This window comes from Engraulis encrasicolus, chromosome 16 (genome assembly GCF_034702125.1).
Source record: "Engraulis encrasicolus isolate BLACKSEA-1 chromosome 16, IST_EnEncr_1.0, whole genome shotgun sequence".
Classification (NCBI taxonomy): Eukaryota; Metazoa; Chordata; class Actinopteri; order Clupeiformes; family Engraulidae; genus Engraulis; species Engraulis encrasicolus.
In genome coordinates this window covers 10680404-10693918 of record NC_085872.1, presented here as the reverse complement: position 1 = coordinate 10693918, position 13515 = coordinate 10680404, and the positions used below count along the sequence as shown (strand labels likewise).

The 13515-nt window shown below is 45.4% G+C and overlaps 1 protein-coding gene across 1 annotated transcript in view; it reads left to right on the top strand.

Moving 5' to 3' along the window:
• Positions 1–1654: 1654 nt before the first annotated feature.
• Positions 1655–13515, top strand: part of LOC134465972 (uncharacterized) — a gene marked incomplete at its 5' end in the record, with an annotated part of 62547 nt that continues 50686 nt past the window's right edge. Inside the window, 12 exons of the mRNA XM_063219870.1 lie at positions 1655–1979; positions 2112–2375; positions 2479–2748; positions 2892–3152; positions 3884–4156; positions 4548–4808; positions 5312–5572; positions 6693–6953; positions 7823–8092; positions 9215–9421; positions 11609–11869; positions 12248–12514. Coding sequence (XP_063075940.1) covers positions 1655–1979; positions 2112–2375; positions 2479–2748; positions 2892–3152; positions 3884–4156; positions 4548–4808; positions 5312–5572; positions 6693–6953; positions 7823–8092; positions 9215–9421; positions 11609–11869; positions 12248–12514 — 3181 coding nt within the window. The remainder of the gene's footprint in view (positions 1980–2111; positions 2376–2478; positions 2749–2891; positions 3153–3883; positions 4157–4547; positions 4809–5311; positions 5573–6692; positions 6954–7822; positions 8093–9214; positions 9422–11608; positions 11870–12247; positions 12515–13515) is intronic.

Here is a 13515-nt window from a genome sequence, read left to right as displayed (position 1 = left end):
CGGCACTTATGGCAATTTTCTTTTTTATTTAGTCGCTGGGTGTGAGAGTGCGTGGGGTGGCTTAGGTTTCAGCTCCTGAATTACAGTGGCATATTCGCTTTCCCAACATGACTTGTTCACGGTGTGTCCTCTTGAAAAAGGCAGACACATTGTGATGCTTTTGTCATGAAACAATGACACTCATCTCATTAATGTCTTTGTGCTCATGACGCAGAGGTAAATAATGTACCTTTACTAAAGCTAAATCCCAGAAACACAAGACATATTCAGACAAATATTATGCCATCCCGACAATTAAAATGGAATGCTTGGACACTTGACACTTGACAGTTACGCCAGCGACCTGGGTTTGATTCTGGCCCGGGTCATTTACCGATCCATTCCCATCTCTTCTCCACTTCTTTCCTGTCTCTTTCCCACTGTCCCATCTACAAAATGGCATAGAAAAAATGAAATGCTTGGCACATGATTTTCATAATTATCATACAAATTACTTTCCTGTCTCTCTCCCACTACAAAATGGAGGCATAGAAGCCAAAATAACATCTTTTAAAAAAAAAAAAATGAAATGCTTGGCACATGATTTTCATAATTATCATACAAATTACATGACATTACATAATTCGCATACGAAATGCTAAATATCACATCATCAGCAGCAGCAGAAAATGTAAATGAATGGCGTATTAAAAAAGATTTCGGCCTGTTTTTGTCCGAGCTTGGTAGCACTCCTGGTGCTGCTCAGTTGATGGCTTGTGATGACTGTAAGTGCAAGAAAGGAAGTTATTAAGTAAGCACTGCATGTACCACACATAATATGTGCTATGCATGTGTTGTGGAATTTTGCATGTCAATAAATCATTCTGAAAACTGACCTCCCTGAATTTGAGCTGAGAATTGCCTAATGCAAAACCATTCAAGTAGCCTATGACTTCTGGTAAAACCTGAAAACAGAAGGACTAGCCCTGCCCCAGCACTGTATTTCCTGCTCAGCTCAAGCTCTTGTTCTTTCCACAGAAGAGCTGTAGCCGGGGGTGCCAGTCAAACCTTTGGTTGGAGCATCTCCCAGCCCCCCAGATACACCCCCCCCCCACACACACACACACACACACACACGCACAACCACCTTCTCGTTATCCCTCCCGTCTCCCCGATGTGTTCATTCTATCTCACAGCCACAGGCACCAGGATTCCACCTGTCCTCATTCTGTGCTAAGCTGTGATTGGCCAGTCCATTATAGACTACCTGTGTTGCTGCTAAAAGATTCCAGAACTGCTCTTCTGCTGGGACCTTTGGCTTATTCTGAATGTAAAGAGCATCACTGCACTCAAAGCCAACAGGATTACCTGTAGCCATGGATTCGTTGAGAGGATTATTTATTTCAGTATTGCTGGCATCCGTAACCCAAGTAATTACACAGATTTTCTTTCTTTAAAAAATGCCATATTATATGTGTTGATATGCAGAAAATATTTTACCATTATTTATAATGCTTATTGGCTCTATCACAATGTTTTTTCACCTGCTTGGTACATAACAGTGACAATTACATATTGCATATACATTTGTTCTTTATTTTCAGATCCAAAATGTTCTTGCAGGTAATCAAAACCTTATTAATTTCTGACAAAATAAATGATTTGATTTGCATTGCAAGTGAATGTCTCATTTCTTATTTTGTTAAAACTTTTGTTGTTGTTTACCTTTCCTTTAGATTGTAATATAGCTTCAGTCACATCACCCTCTGCATCCACCATGAAAGTCAAGTGGATGCCCTATGCGACAGCTACGAAATACATGCTGGATTTACGCATTGTAAATGACAACAGTTTCGCTCCAGTTGTGGTGACGATAAGTGACACAACTACCACTGAGAGGTTGGTTCAGGGACTAAGACCGGGGAGACTCTACACCGTGTCTTTCAAGGTCTGGTACTTTATGACCATGGTGTGCTCTAACAGTACAGAATATTATACAGGTAAGTTAAGACCGACCGACCGACTGACCGACTGACTGGACTGACAGATTGATTGATTGATTGATTGATTGATTGATTGATTGATTGATTGATTGATTGGTGCTGACACATCTCTATTCATTCCACATTCAGTTCCAGCTACACCACAGCTAATAGTTTCTAAAGGAATATCGAGCACGGCAATAAATTTGCAGTGGTCAAATGTGACCGGCGCCACCAGTTATCTAGTAGTGGTAGAGAAACAGGCGGATCCGACAGACCGTCACACCACTACCACCGGGTCACTAAGCGCGCAGGTTGATGGCCTTCAAGATGACACAGCTTACAACTGCTACGTCCAAGCATCCAATCCAGGCGGGAGTGGTGGGGAAAGTACCGTCAGGACTGTTTCAACGCGTAAGTCGGTTATAGGCCTATCTTGGCCTAACATATTCATCATGCGTCAGAATAAATGGCTTGGTCTCCCCTAACTTGACATTTATTTTCTGGTTGTCTTCAGTGATTCCACCGCCAAATGGCGTAAATGTTGTGGCAACGGGAAGAACCTCTGTGCGGATATCATGGACCCTCCGTCCTGGCGTGATAGTGTATGGAGTAACAATTACGCGGAATGGCGACTCAGGAGCAACACCGGTCACCATAGAATCGTTCTTCAGTTATGTGGATTACTCGGGTCTTGAGCCATGCTCTACATACACAATAGGAGTATCATCTAAGAATAACTTTTTGGAGGCTGGCGAACCTTCGGAGTTCAATCACACAACAAGTTGTAAGTGATGCTACACACACCCCTCCCCTCCCCACTCACATGTGTATTTTGTGTTGCATTAGGTAGGCCTAGGCCTAACTGTACAGACCGCTCAGAGCTTTCTGATGAGTTTTTTTCTGTTTCATCCTCACCCCTACTCACAGCGATTGGGTCAGTAACGACAGTATCAGCGAGTTACTCATGCAGCACTGGCATGGCCACGGTATCGTGGGACCTGGTGAGCGAGGCGGACCGCTACAGGGCTACGGCGACGGGCAGCGATGGAAGCGTTCGGACATGCAACTCTACCTCGACCAGCTGCGCGATAAACTCGCTTGCATGCGGCCAGCAGTATGTGGTCACAGTCACAGCCATCACGGATCAATGCGAGAGCATCTCCAACGTAACGCAGTTATTTGAAACAGGTGAGTCAGGCGAACATTTGCGCCTGTGGAATTTCCCTGCCCATTAAGTTCATAGACGCAAATAAACTGTCTGAATCTGTCTCCGGGGACAGGCAATTGTTATTCATCTGGAAGTTGAACTCGGGTTGCCATTCACAGGTAATAGAACACACCCAAGCAGGGCCGCTGACAACTTTGACCGAGCCCGGGACAAAATCAACTCAAATAGTTCCCCTGTAAATAGCCTACCAACAGTGCTATGAGAATCGACCCCCCCCCCTCTTTCTCCCTGGGCCAGGGACAACTGCCCCCCGCCCTCGGCTTCCCTGCACCCAAGCGTTTGTGTGTGGTCAGGGCTGCCCAATGGGATTATGCTCTGTGCGTGTCACACTAGACCATTGGCAGTGTAGAATGGGGAGGATGACTGACTGTAAAGGTCAGCGTTTCAGGTAGCACTTTTTTCCCTCCTTGAAGAACTGACAGCATCTGTTATCTCCCTGTCATTGCAAGGCAAACAGCATTAAAACAAATGCCTGTCAGTTTCAAACGTTTCAAAATTGCAATTGCTCATGCCTTTGTTATAACTATTATTAACTAGCAAATGTAGCCTACTCTCCTGTCTCAAATGTAATCTTAATCTACCTCCATATCTCAACTATTTTAGCCCTGCTCACATGTCTTGGTCTCTTCTGCTCCTGTGCCATGGCCCTTTGTATGTCTTCCTGAATGCATGTTTCCCCCCCTCCTAACAGTGCCTTGCCCCCCTGCTGGACTTTCAACATACCATGAGTGTGCCAGCAATGTCATTGCATTTTCATGGAACGCCACCAACAACACAAACTTCTACGAAGCCATATCGGAAGATGAAAACGGTTTGCAGATAACATGCCGGACAGCAGCGACAGCTTGCTTCTTTACCAGTGCAACCTGTGGTCAGAGCTTCTCGTTCATCGTGCGCTCAGTGACAATATCTGGGACAGAGTTGTGCAGGACACCCTACAGCATCTCCATCGACCAGGAAACAGGTATGGTTGAGTTGCTTGGACCAATGGCAGATGGTAGCGTACTGATATACTGTGTATCGGCTTGTGGCCCTTGGTGATAATAACTGCTGTATACGTGTGCTTGCGGATGACTCCCTATCGTCCTCCTGACCTCATAGTTTCATCACCAGCTCTTTGCTTAGATATGATGTGTATACTGAGAAGGGTGACTAGAGGTTGGAGATCGATGCAATAATCTACCCATGTATGTATTTATGTTTTGTGCGACGGAGCGAACTTTATGTCCATATGCTTTTCTACTGTGAGACCAAAGACAAATTTCATGCTGGCATGACAATAAAGTCAATTCTATTCTGTTCTGTTCTATTCTATTCTATTCTATTCTATTATATTATATTATATTATATTCCAGCTCCCTGCCTGCCTACGAATGTGCAGACACGTAGCGACTGCCAGACGGGCATGCTAGTCAGTACCTGGGACCCCACCCCGGGGGCCGTCTCCCACACAGTGGAGGCCATCGGCAACCTCGGGCAGACCTTCAACTGCTCCTCCACGTCCAGCAACTGCAGCATGCCCGCCGTGCCCTGCGGCGAGGTGCTCAGCATCTACATCACCGCCACTGGCAGCGAGTGCATCACCGAGCGAGTGATTGGAAATCCGGCTGAGACCGGTGAGCTGCAGCTCCTGTCTGCTTGTTTGTGCTCGACTCCTTGCCCCTCTCTCTATCTGTCGGTTCTCTCTCCTCTCCTCGACTGGCCATGAACTAGCAGCAGCAAACAGAGAGAGAGAGAGAGAGAGAGAGAGAGAGAGAGAGAGAGATAGTGCAGACATTGCATTTACATTTAATGAATATCTATCTAATGAAACTGTATTCCTTACATTGGTGCTTCTATCCCGATGCAACCCCAATTATTTTAGTTAAAAGGATACTAGTAGTTCCTGAACTTGCATCAATGGATGAGGGAGAGAGAATTTAAGATACATTTTCAATAGAATGTGATTGAAATGCACAGAGAAAGATAGATCATTAGATAGATAGATAGATAGATAGATAGATAGATAGATAGATAGATAGATAGATAGATAGATAGATAGATATCTGTAGATAGATAGCGAGAGAGAGAAAGAATATTTCACTAAATGCCATTTTGTTACCATTGCCTCTTCCCCTAGTGCCTTGCGCACCCACCAACTTCACGCTGGTCGAAAGCTGCAACGTCGCCGGAGTGTCGCTGGACTGGGAGCCTAGCAACGGCGCCATCTTTTACATAGGCATGGCGGTGGACTCGAGCGGCAACACCCACGACTGCCTCTCCATGTCCAGCGAGTGTGAAATCACTGACCTCCAGTGCGGCACCACCTACGACACCTATGTATTCGCCACCAATGGAGTCTGTAACAGCACGGAGACGCATCGCATTACTGCCACTACAGGTGAGTGTGTGTGTGTTGGGGGTGGGGGAGGGGGGGGGTAGCAAAGGGGTTGAGGGGTTGGTCCTTAAACTAAGCTTCATTTGGGAACCCTTTTCTCCATGTGTCATGAAGTTGAAACTATGGTGTGAAGAAATAAATTGATTGATTGATTGATTATTGATTGATTATTGATTGATTATTGATTGATTGATTGATTCATTCAAAGCATCCAGGGGCCTCCAGGGTACGAAACATGCAGCCATGATGTACTCACAGTGGTGGAATGCACACAGTAAAGAAAATGTTTTTTTTTAAGTAAATGCTCACAGCATTAGTCATGTGCTTGATCTCTATCAACTAACAAGTGCCAGTTCGACAGTTCCGATTAATTTGCAAAGCAGGAGTTTGTTGCTATGATATGAAGCACGAGGAGAACTGTGTCTCAAATTATGTACTTCCATTTTTTTTTTTAAATTTAGATATTTTTCGGGCTTTGAAAATTGACATGTGGAGGCTTGGCTGGGCCTCAGGGCCTCTCTTGGGGGGCCTGGGCCTGGTGGGCCTGTGCGGTAGTCCATCCTTGTGTGCTCTGCGTAACATATGGCCAGTAGCCTCCTGCTGCTGTTTAGCAATGTCTCCTCTCCTGCGTCCCCACCACACCATGCACGTTTACGGCAATGTGCAATAATGTGTAGTAGGTCTGAGTGTACCTGTGAAGCGCGATGCGAAACGCGTTGTTCACCTAAATAAAAAACAGCTAAACTAAGTCCACCAGTGTGCGGTGATCCTTCTTCTTTACTATGGATTACTGATGACTGCACTTCACCAGCACCTGGAAACTGGCTGTGCGTAGGAGTTCCAGATCTTTGAATACTAGGTCTGAGTGTATGTTTTGCATTTGTGTGTGTGTGTGTGTGTGTGTGTGTGTGTGTGTGTGTGTGTGTGTGTGTGTGTGTGTGTGTGTGTGTGTGTGTGTGTGTGTGTGTGTGTGTGTGTGTGCCATTTTTGCTATGTTTACTGCAATGTGCAATAATTATGTCTTTGTGTACTGTATGTCTTGTATTTGTGTATCTATGTAAGCTGTCAGACACCTTAATTTCTCTCAGGATTAATAAAAGTACTCTACTCTACTCTACACCAGCCCCCTGCCCGCCCATCTCTGTGCAGGCGACGCGCGACTGTGCCAACAACGCTGCCCTGGTGTCGTGGCAGGCCCTGGGGGCCGGCAGCACCTACACGGCTGTGTTGGAGGACCAGGAGGGTCAGCTCCTGAACTGCACGGCCCCGGGCACCAGCTGCACCATCTACCATCTGGAGTGCGGGCAGAACTACTCTGTGACCGTGCAGCGCTCAGACGGGACCTGCACCGGCCCGTTCTCCAGTCCCACCTACATGGACTCAGGTAATGAAACAGGAGCAGAGGACAGAGAGATGGCAACCTGCTGGCCCCCTTTGAGAAGTGCATTTGAAGAGTTCAGATGCAAACCCCCCTAACTCCATTTCTGAAGACCTGCACTTCTATATTTTCAGAGAACCCCGTTGTTGGTTTGGTTTACATTCATCTACTTGATAATACATATAAATACTTATATTACATAAATAAAATTAAAAAAATATGCAATTTTCATAGCTTTGTATTAAATAGAAATGAATTAAGATTATTTTCTGAAAAGCCACTTAGGGGGTTTTGCATCTGAACTCTGCATTTGTGCATTGAGAAGGATTCAGCTTCAGCTCATTAGTCAATTAAATTTTTTTAACGCAGTAAGACATGGTCCCTGTTATAAATTACGTGTTACCAGAACGGCAGTGACCAATTTGCATTACTAAAGGCCCTGTGTATTGTCGTAGTGGTGTAGTACTATAGTAGTTACGTTTTTGCAGTCACTATTACAGAGTTCCACTGGTGGAATGGCGTGCATTAAGGGGCTGCTACTAAGGGGGGTGTTCTTGAGGTCAAGGGTGCGTTAGGGGGCTTATGATGAGGGCAAGTGGGCATCTCGTTGCTTATGATGAGTGTAAGGGAGTGCTGGGGGGCTTATGATGAGGACAAGGGGGCATTAGATTGCTTATGATGAGGGTAAGGGGATGTTGGGGGGCTTATGATCAGGTCAAGGTAGCGTGAGGGGACTTATGATGAGGACATCTTGTCAAATAAAGGCAATAAAAAGCCCCAAAAAAACCTATGCGAAGCAGTGCATGCTCTATAATGCTTTCAGGAACAACAGAAAAGTCATGCGGTTGCTGTTGGTGTTGTGGTTGTCGTTTTAGTGCCATGCGCTCCTGAGGGTCTCCTTGGCAACGTGCACTGTGACACCGGCGCCTTGACGGTGAGCTGGAACGCCACGAGCCCCCTGTCGTCGCAGACCTACTCCGCTACGGTATCCACGGCCGGAGGGCAGCCCGTCACCTGCAACTCCACGGCGACGCGGGACTGCACACTGGAGGGCCTGGACTGTGGCCGCTCCTACACGGCATCAGTGCAGGCAGTGCAGGCCGGATGCCACAGCCTGGCCAGCCAACAGATCACAATTGAGCAAGGTGACACTGACACATGCACACACACATAAGGAGGCATGCACACAAACATGCACCCACACGCACAGGCAGAGGCACACGCACAGGCACAGGCACACGCACACACACACACACGCACACACACACACACACACACACACACACACACACACACACACACACACACACACAAACACAGAAACATGGAGGAAAAAAAATGGCACCATGTCCTTAAGAGACACCATCCTGATTCTCATGCAAAAAGGAAATTGTAACATTAGGGCTCTATGGTATATAGTAATTCCAAATTGTTTTGGGGCAGCCGTGGCCTAGTGGTGAGGTAGTTGGTCTTTCAATCTGGGGGTTGTATGGTAGGCCCGAATCCCACCTGACTTCTCCCTACACCTCCATCCATGGTTGAAGTGCCCTTGAGCAATGCACCTAACCCCACATTGCTCCAGGGACTGTAACCAATACCCTGACAGATAGTAAATGTAAGTTGCTCTAGATGAAAGCGTCAGCAAATGTAATGTAGTGTAACTTAGGACACACATACACACACTTCACACTCTTAGAATCTGAAAGGAACATGCATGAATATTACCCATCTCACCAGGCGATGTGACCCCCCAAGTAATCCACGATCCTGTCAAAAGTGTTACACTGATTAGATACACAGTGCACAGCAATGATGAGCTGAGCACACCCCTTTAAAAAAGTAACATTTTGAACAATATGTCAAAAGGGGTGTGCTCATTATCGGTGCGCACTGCACATCTACAATGGGTCTCACAATGGATGTGTCTGCATCCGTCAAGGCAAGTCAAGTGTACTTTAGTGTCAAAAATCTATGTATCTTGTTTAGCACAGAAGTTTGAATTTGCATTTGACCAGTCTCCAATGTGCAGTTAAACTAAACATAAAAATGAGACATTGACAATAATCTCTCTCTCTCTCTCTCTCTCTCTCTCTCTCTCTCTCTCTCTCTCTCTCTCTCTCTCTCTCTCTCTCTCTCTCTCTCTCTCTCTGTCTCTGTGTGTCTCGCTCACACACACGCACACACACAAACACACACACGCATGTCTGTAGCGCCATGTGTTCCCACTGCCGTGAGTGCCACTCCCAACTGTGGGGACAGCTCTGCAGAAGTGACCTGGACGTCCAGCCTGGGGGCCTCGTCGTACCAAGCCCGGGCCACCATGGACGGCCACAGCGCCACACCCTCCTGCACGTCCAGTGGCACCTCCTGCACCCTTCCGGACCTGCTGTGTGGCCAGCGGTACAACGTCAGCGTGTCGGCTGTCAATGATGTCTGTCCCAGCCATCCCAGCTCAGTGGTTGACCTGCAGACAGGTATGGGTCAGTGACAAAAGAGGTTTGTACAATGAGAAATTGTATGATTCAAAACGCAAGTCTAGGCCTTACTGTGGCCCGGTTGGGCACTCTTCTGCCATATGGCTGACCAGGGTTCGATTCCTGGCCCGGGTCATTTGCCGATCCCTCCCCGTCTCTCTCCCCTTTCACTTCGTGTCCACCTCTACTATCCTGTCATTATTAAAGTTGAAAAAGACCAAAAAATATCTTTTAAGAAAAGCATCAGTCTAAATGTTTATATCAGATTTTCTAAATTTTGTATTTTCTATTTTGTTTCATGATATGTGAAATAGCTTTTAAACCTTTATTTTACAAAATCAATGTCTGGTTGCCCTTGAAAATGTTAAATAGCACAACAGCATTGAAACATGTAATATTATTGGCTATTTTCAACTACAGAAATGTGCTTGTCAAAACAGTGTGGAATGGATGAGGTTATTTAATGCTAAATTTATATCTTTTTCTTTACTACATACCTATACAGGTATGTAGCAGAATTGGGATGGCCAGACTGTCTACACATTCATATTTGTATTTACTTTACGATTGCACTCACGGCCGTAAAGTATACCCCCGCAGCCCCCGCGGTGCGGGGGGGGCTCTGCTCAGGTGGGGGCCCCTGGCTGGGGGTAGTTCCGAAGAGATTTAAGGCGGGGCTCCCCTTACGCGAGACAGGGCCATATCTGTGTCGTCAACACTGAGCTGATGGACGCTCCGTGTGAATTAACGCTTTCTGGCATGGTCTCTGTTATTGAACTAATAACTTTTAATTGTAAAATCCGTTAAATAAACGGTCCGCGCACACAACCTCCGCAAAAAAAACTCTCAATTTCGCTAACTGTCCGCGAGCGCCGTAGGGTGGGATTGCACAAGTTATCAATTTAAGATACAGAGGACAGCGTGCGTCTTTTCCCTCAAGCGCAGCTCTGTCATAACATCGTAGCCTAGCCCTGATGAGACCACACGCTGGTTTTTATGGGGTGGAGACTCAAGAACAAGTCAGCAACACATTTTGCAGTATTCAGAAAAAGAGAAACTACCAACCAGTGCGTTGCTGCATAGCTGATTCGGCGACATCTTCTGCCTCGTAATATCCTCACGCTTCTTCATAAACGTGCGATTCAAAGGTTACTCAAAATAATTCTAACCTACTGAATCTTTAGGCCTATCTCTTATACTATCCCAAGAGTCCCAAACCCTACACTCCTTTCACCTTTTTCCTTGATACTGGAAAGTTGTCCGTGTTTACAACACAACACGGCCGGCGTGGAGAATCTGTTCACTCGCATCACGTTTGCAGATCAGTAAAAAGCGTCTTGAAATTACGGTCAGTCGGCCTACATTCATTACAATCGCAAACTTACAGCTGTAACGCAAACGTAGAGCTGGAGAGGCATTCAAATGTGTGAACTCAGGTTTGCTACACGGTGAATGGATTTGATGAGTGAGAAAGTAACTTCACTAATAGCCTAGCCTACTATTTATTGATTGATTGATTTAGCCTATGTATTTATGATTGCAGTGTTGGTTTTTATATTCATATGAATAGGCCTGTGTGTGTGTGTGTGTGTGTGTGTGTGTGTGTGTGTGTGTGTGTGTGTGTGTGTGTGTGTGTGTGTTTAGCCTATATATATTCATATAGTGTAATATCTATATACATAGACCTTTACATAGACCTGTAGGCTAATATATAATATATATTATTAGGCCTACATTATATTATGATAATAAAATACATGGGTAATTATGTAGCCTAGTGGGCACCGGGACACTCTGCCGTGAAAAAAATGGACCTCTACTTGAAAAAGTTAGTGGAGGAGGCCGTGGTGTGTGTGTGTGTGTGTGTGTGTGTGTGTGTGGGTGGGGGAGGGGGGGGGGGGGGGTTGGGGGGTTTGCATGGTTCGGGGGGGCCCACTCTAGTATCTTGCAGGGGGGCCCGAAGTGTTTGTGTTACGCCACTGATTGCACTCAATTCTATGATACACACATTTTCTGTATGTATGTGTCTGTTTGTAAGGTATGTCCTCTACCTTTTGCACAAGTTGTATGTATGATACTGCTGCAACACATGAATTTCCCCACTGTGGGATAATAAAGGGCATACTTATTTACTAACCTTCTTTCTCTCTCTCTCTCTCTCTCTCTCTCTCTCTCTCTCTGCTACAGCACCCTGCCCTCCGGCCAATATCCAGGGCTCGGTGGACTGTGCCAGTGGCTCTGCCTCCCTGACATGGGACGCCACGGCCAGTGCGGTGCAGTACAATGGGACAGCGGTGGGAGATGACGGCCATGTCCTCAGCTGTCAGCCCTCTCACCCCACCTGCCAGCTCCACAACCTGCACTGTGGCACTTACTATAACTTCACTGTGTCAGCCACGGACGGCGTCTGCGCCAGCCCACACAGTTCGCCCCACAGGCTGGACTCAGGTATGGAGATGACCCAAGTGTGGGGACCAGAAGCTGCACTGTACACTGTACCCTGTAAACACGTCGCACATTGTAATTTCACTTGAAATGTAAGAAAAAAACATGAAATGCCATTTGAGACAAGTGTTCGATGGAATAAATAGTGTAGCCAAAAAAATATTTGTAAATATTAAAAGATATATTATTAAACATTTTTTTTATATTTAAATATTATTTGATTGTTTACACAATGCATTTTACATTTATTTATTCATTTTTTCTGATTAAAAGTACCCTTGTAAACGTGGATAATGTCTACTTGTGAAGCTATTGTATATTATAGTGCAAACCAGAGCTAAACCTTATCGACCTGATATCCTGTTAATCTCTGCACCTCAGTTCCCTGCATTCCATCGTCGGTCTCTGCATTGCTGAACTGCAACACCCAACAGGTCATTGTCAACTGGAACCAGGATGACCAGCAAGGCGTCAGCTATATAGCAAATGTCACTGACAGCCTTGGCAACGTTGTGTCCACCTGTTCATCCATCAGCAACACATGCTCTCTCAGTGGCCTGTCATGTGGACCAGAGTACAACGTCACCGTCATGGCACACGCTCATGGCTGCAGCAGTGACCCAAGTCCACCTAAACCAATCAGCCAAGGTCAGATGACATACTAAGTCACTCATGTCAAATACAGTACCCTCTGCCACTCAGACTGCTCCATATAACAAGGTATACAATCTAAAGGAATAGAGCCAGACTGAGTTCCGCCACAGCACCGAAACGCGCTGGTATTTTTTAAATGCATTTGCCCTTTAAATAATGTTTGGTTTTTTTACCACATTAACCAACTGAAGTGCCTGCATCAAGGATTTTTCCCCTCAATCTTTTTTGAGTTCCATGATAGTTTCCATGATAGATTTTACTATTACTATGCCTAAAACCTCAACATGAAAGCAGTTCTCAGGCCGGCATGGTTGTAGTGTGTAGGGTGATCAGCATAACAGTCAAAGTTAAACCAGTGCTGTGGAATGATGTGGTCAAGAAGGAGATTGTGAATAGCAAAATGTTGGGGGCCAAGGGCAGAGCCCTGAAGAACGCCATGCAAGAGAGCAGTTAGTTTACATTTGTACTTTCCAATTGAATCAAGCTTATCCGTTTTTGTAACAGTGTAGTGCTTTTAGTGATCTTTTTTTTTGGCAATAGTTAAAGGAGAACTCCACTTTTTTAACATTAAGGCCATTTTCTGAGTGGTCTGCAATGTTTTAGAGTCCCCCTCACCGTTTATTTCATGTTTGCTGCGGTCTCAGTTATTTGGCTGATTTGGATTTTATCTCAACCAGCTTTAGAATGGCTGTCTATGGGCACCTGCAATTCTGTTCTTAAAATCACCTTAAACATTTGTTTTCCAAAGTCTACAGCTCACAAAGTGGTTAGGGGTGTTCACTAGCAGTCCCTAACAAGTTTCAAGGCGAAATATGGTTTCTGTCATTTTTTATTTGCCATTTTGTGAAAGAAAGTGAAAGTGAAAGTGAAACTTAATTTACAAATCTCTACATAAAACACACATAAAACACGACAGATGCCATATTTCGCTACCAAAATTGTTAAGGAACACCTGTGAAGACTGCTGAACACTTGGTGAGTTGCATATTCTTGAC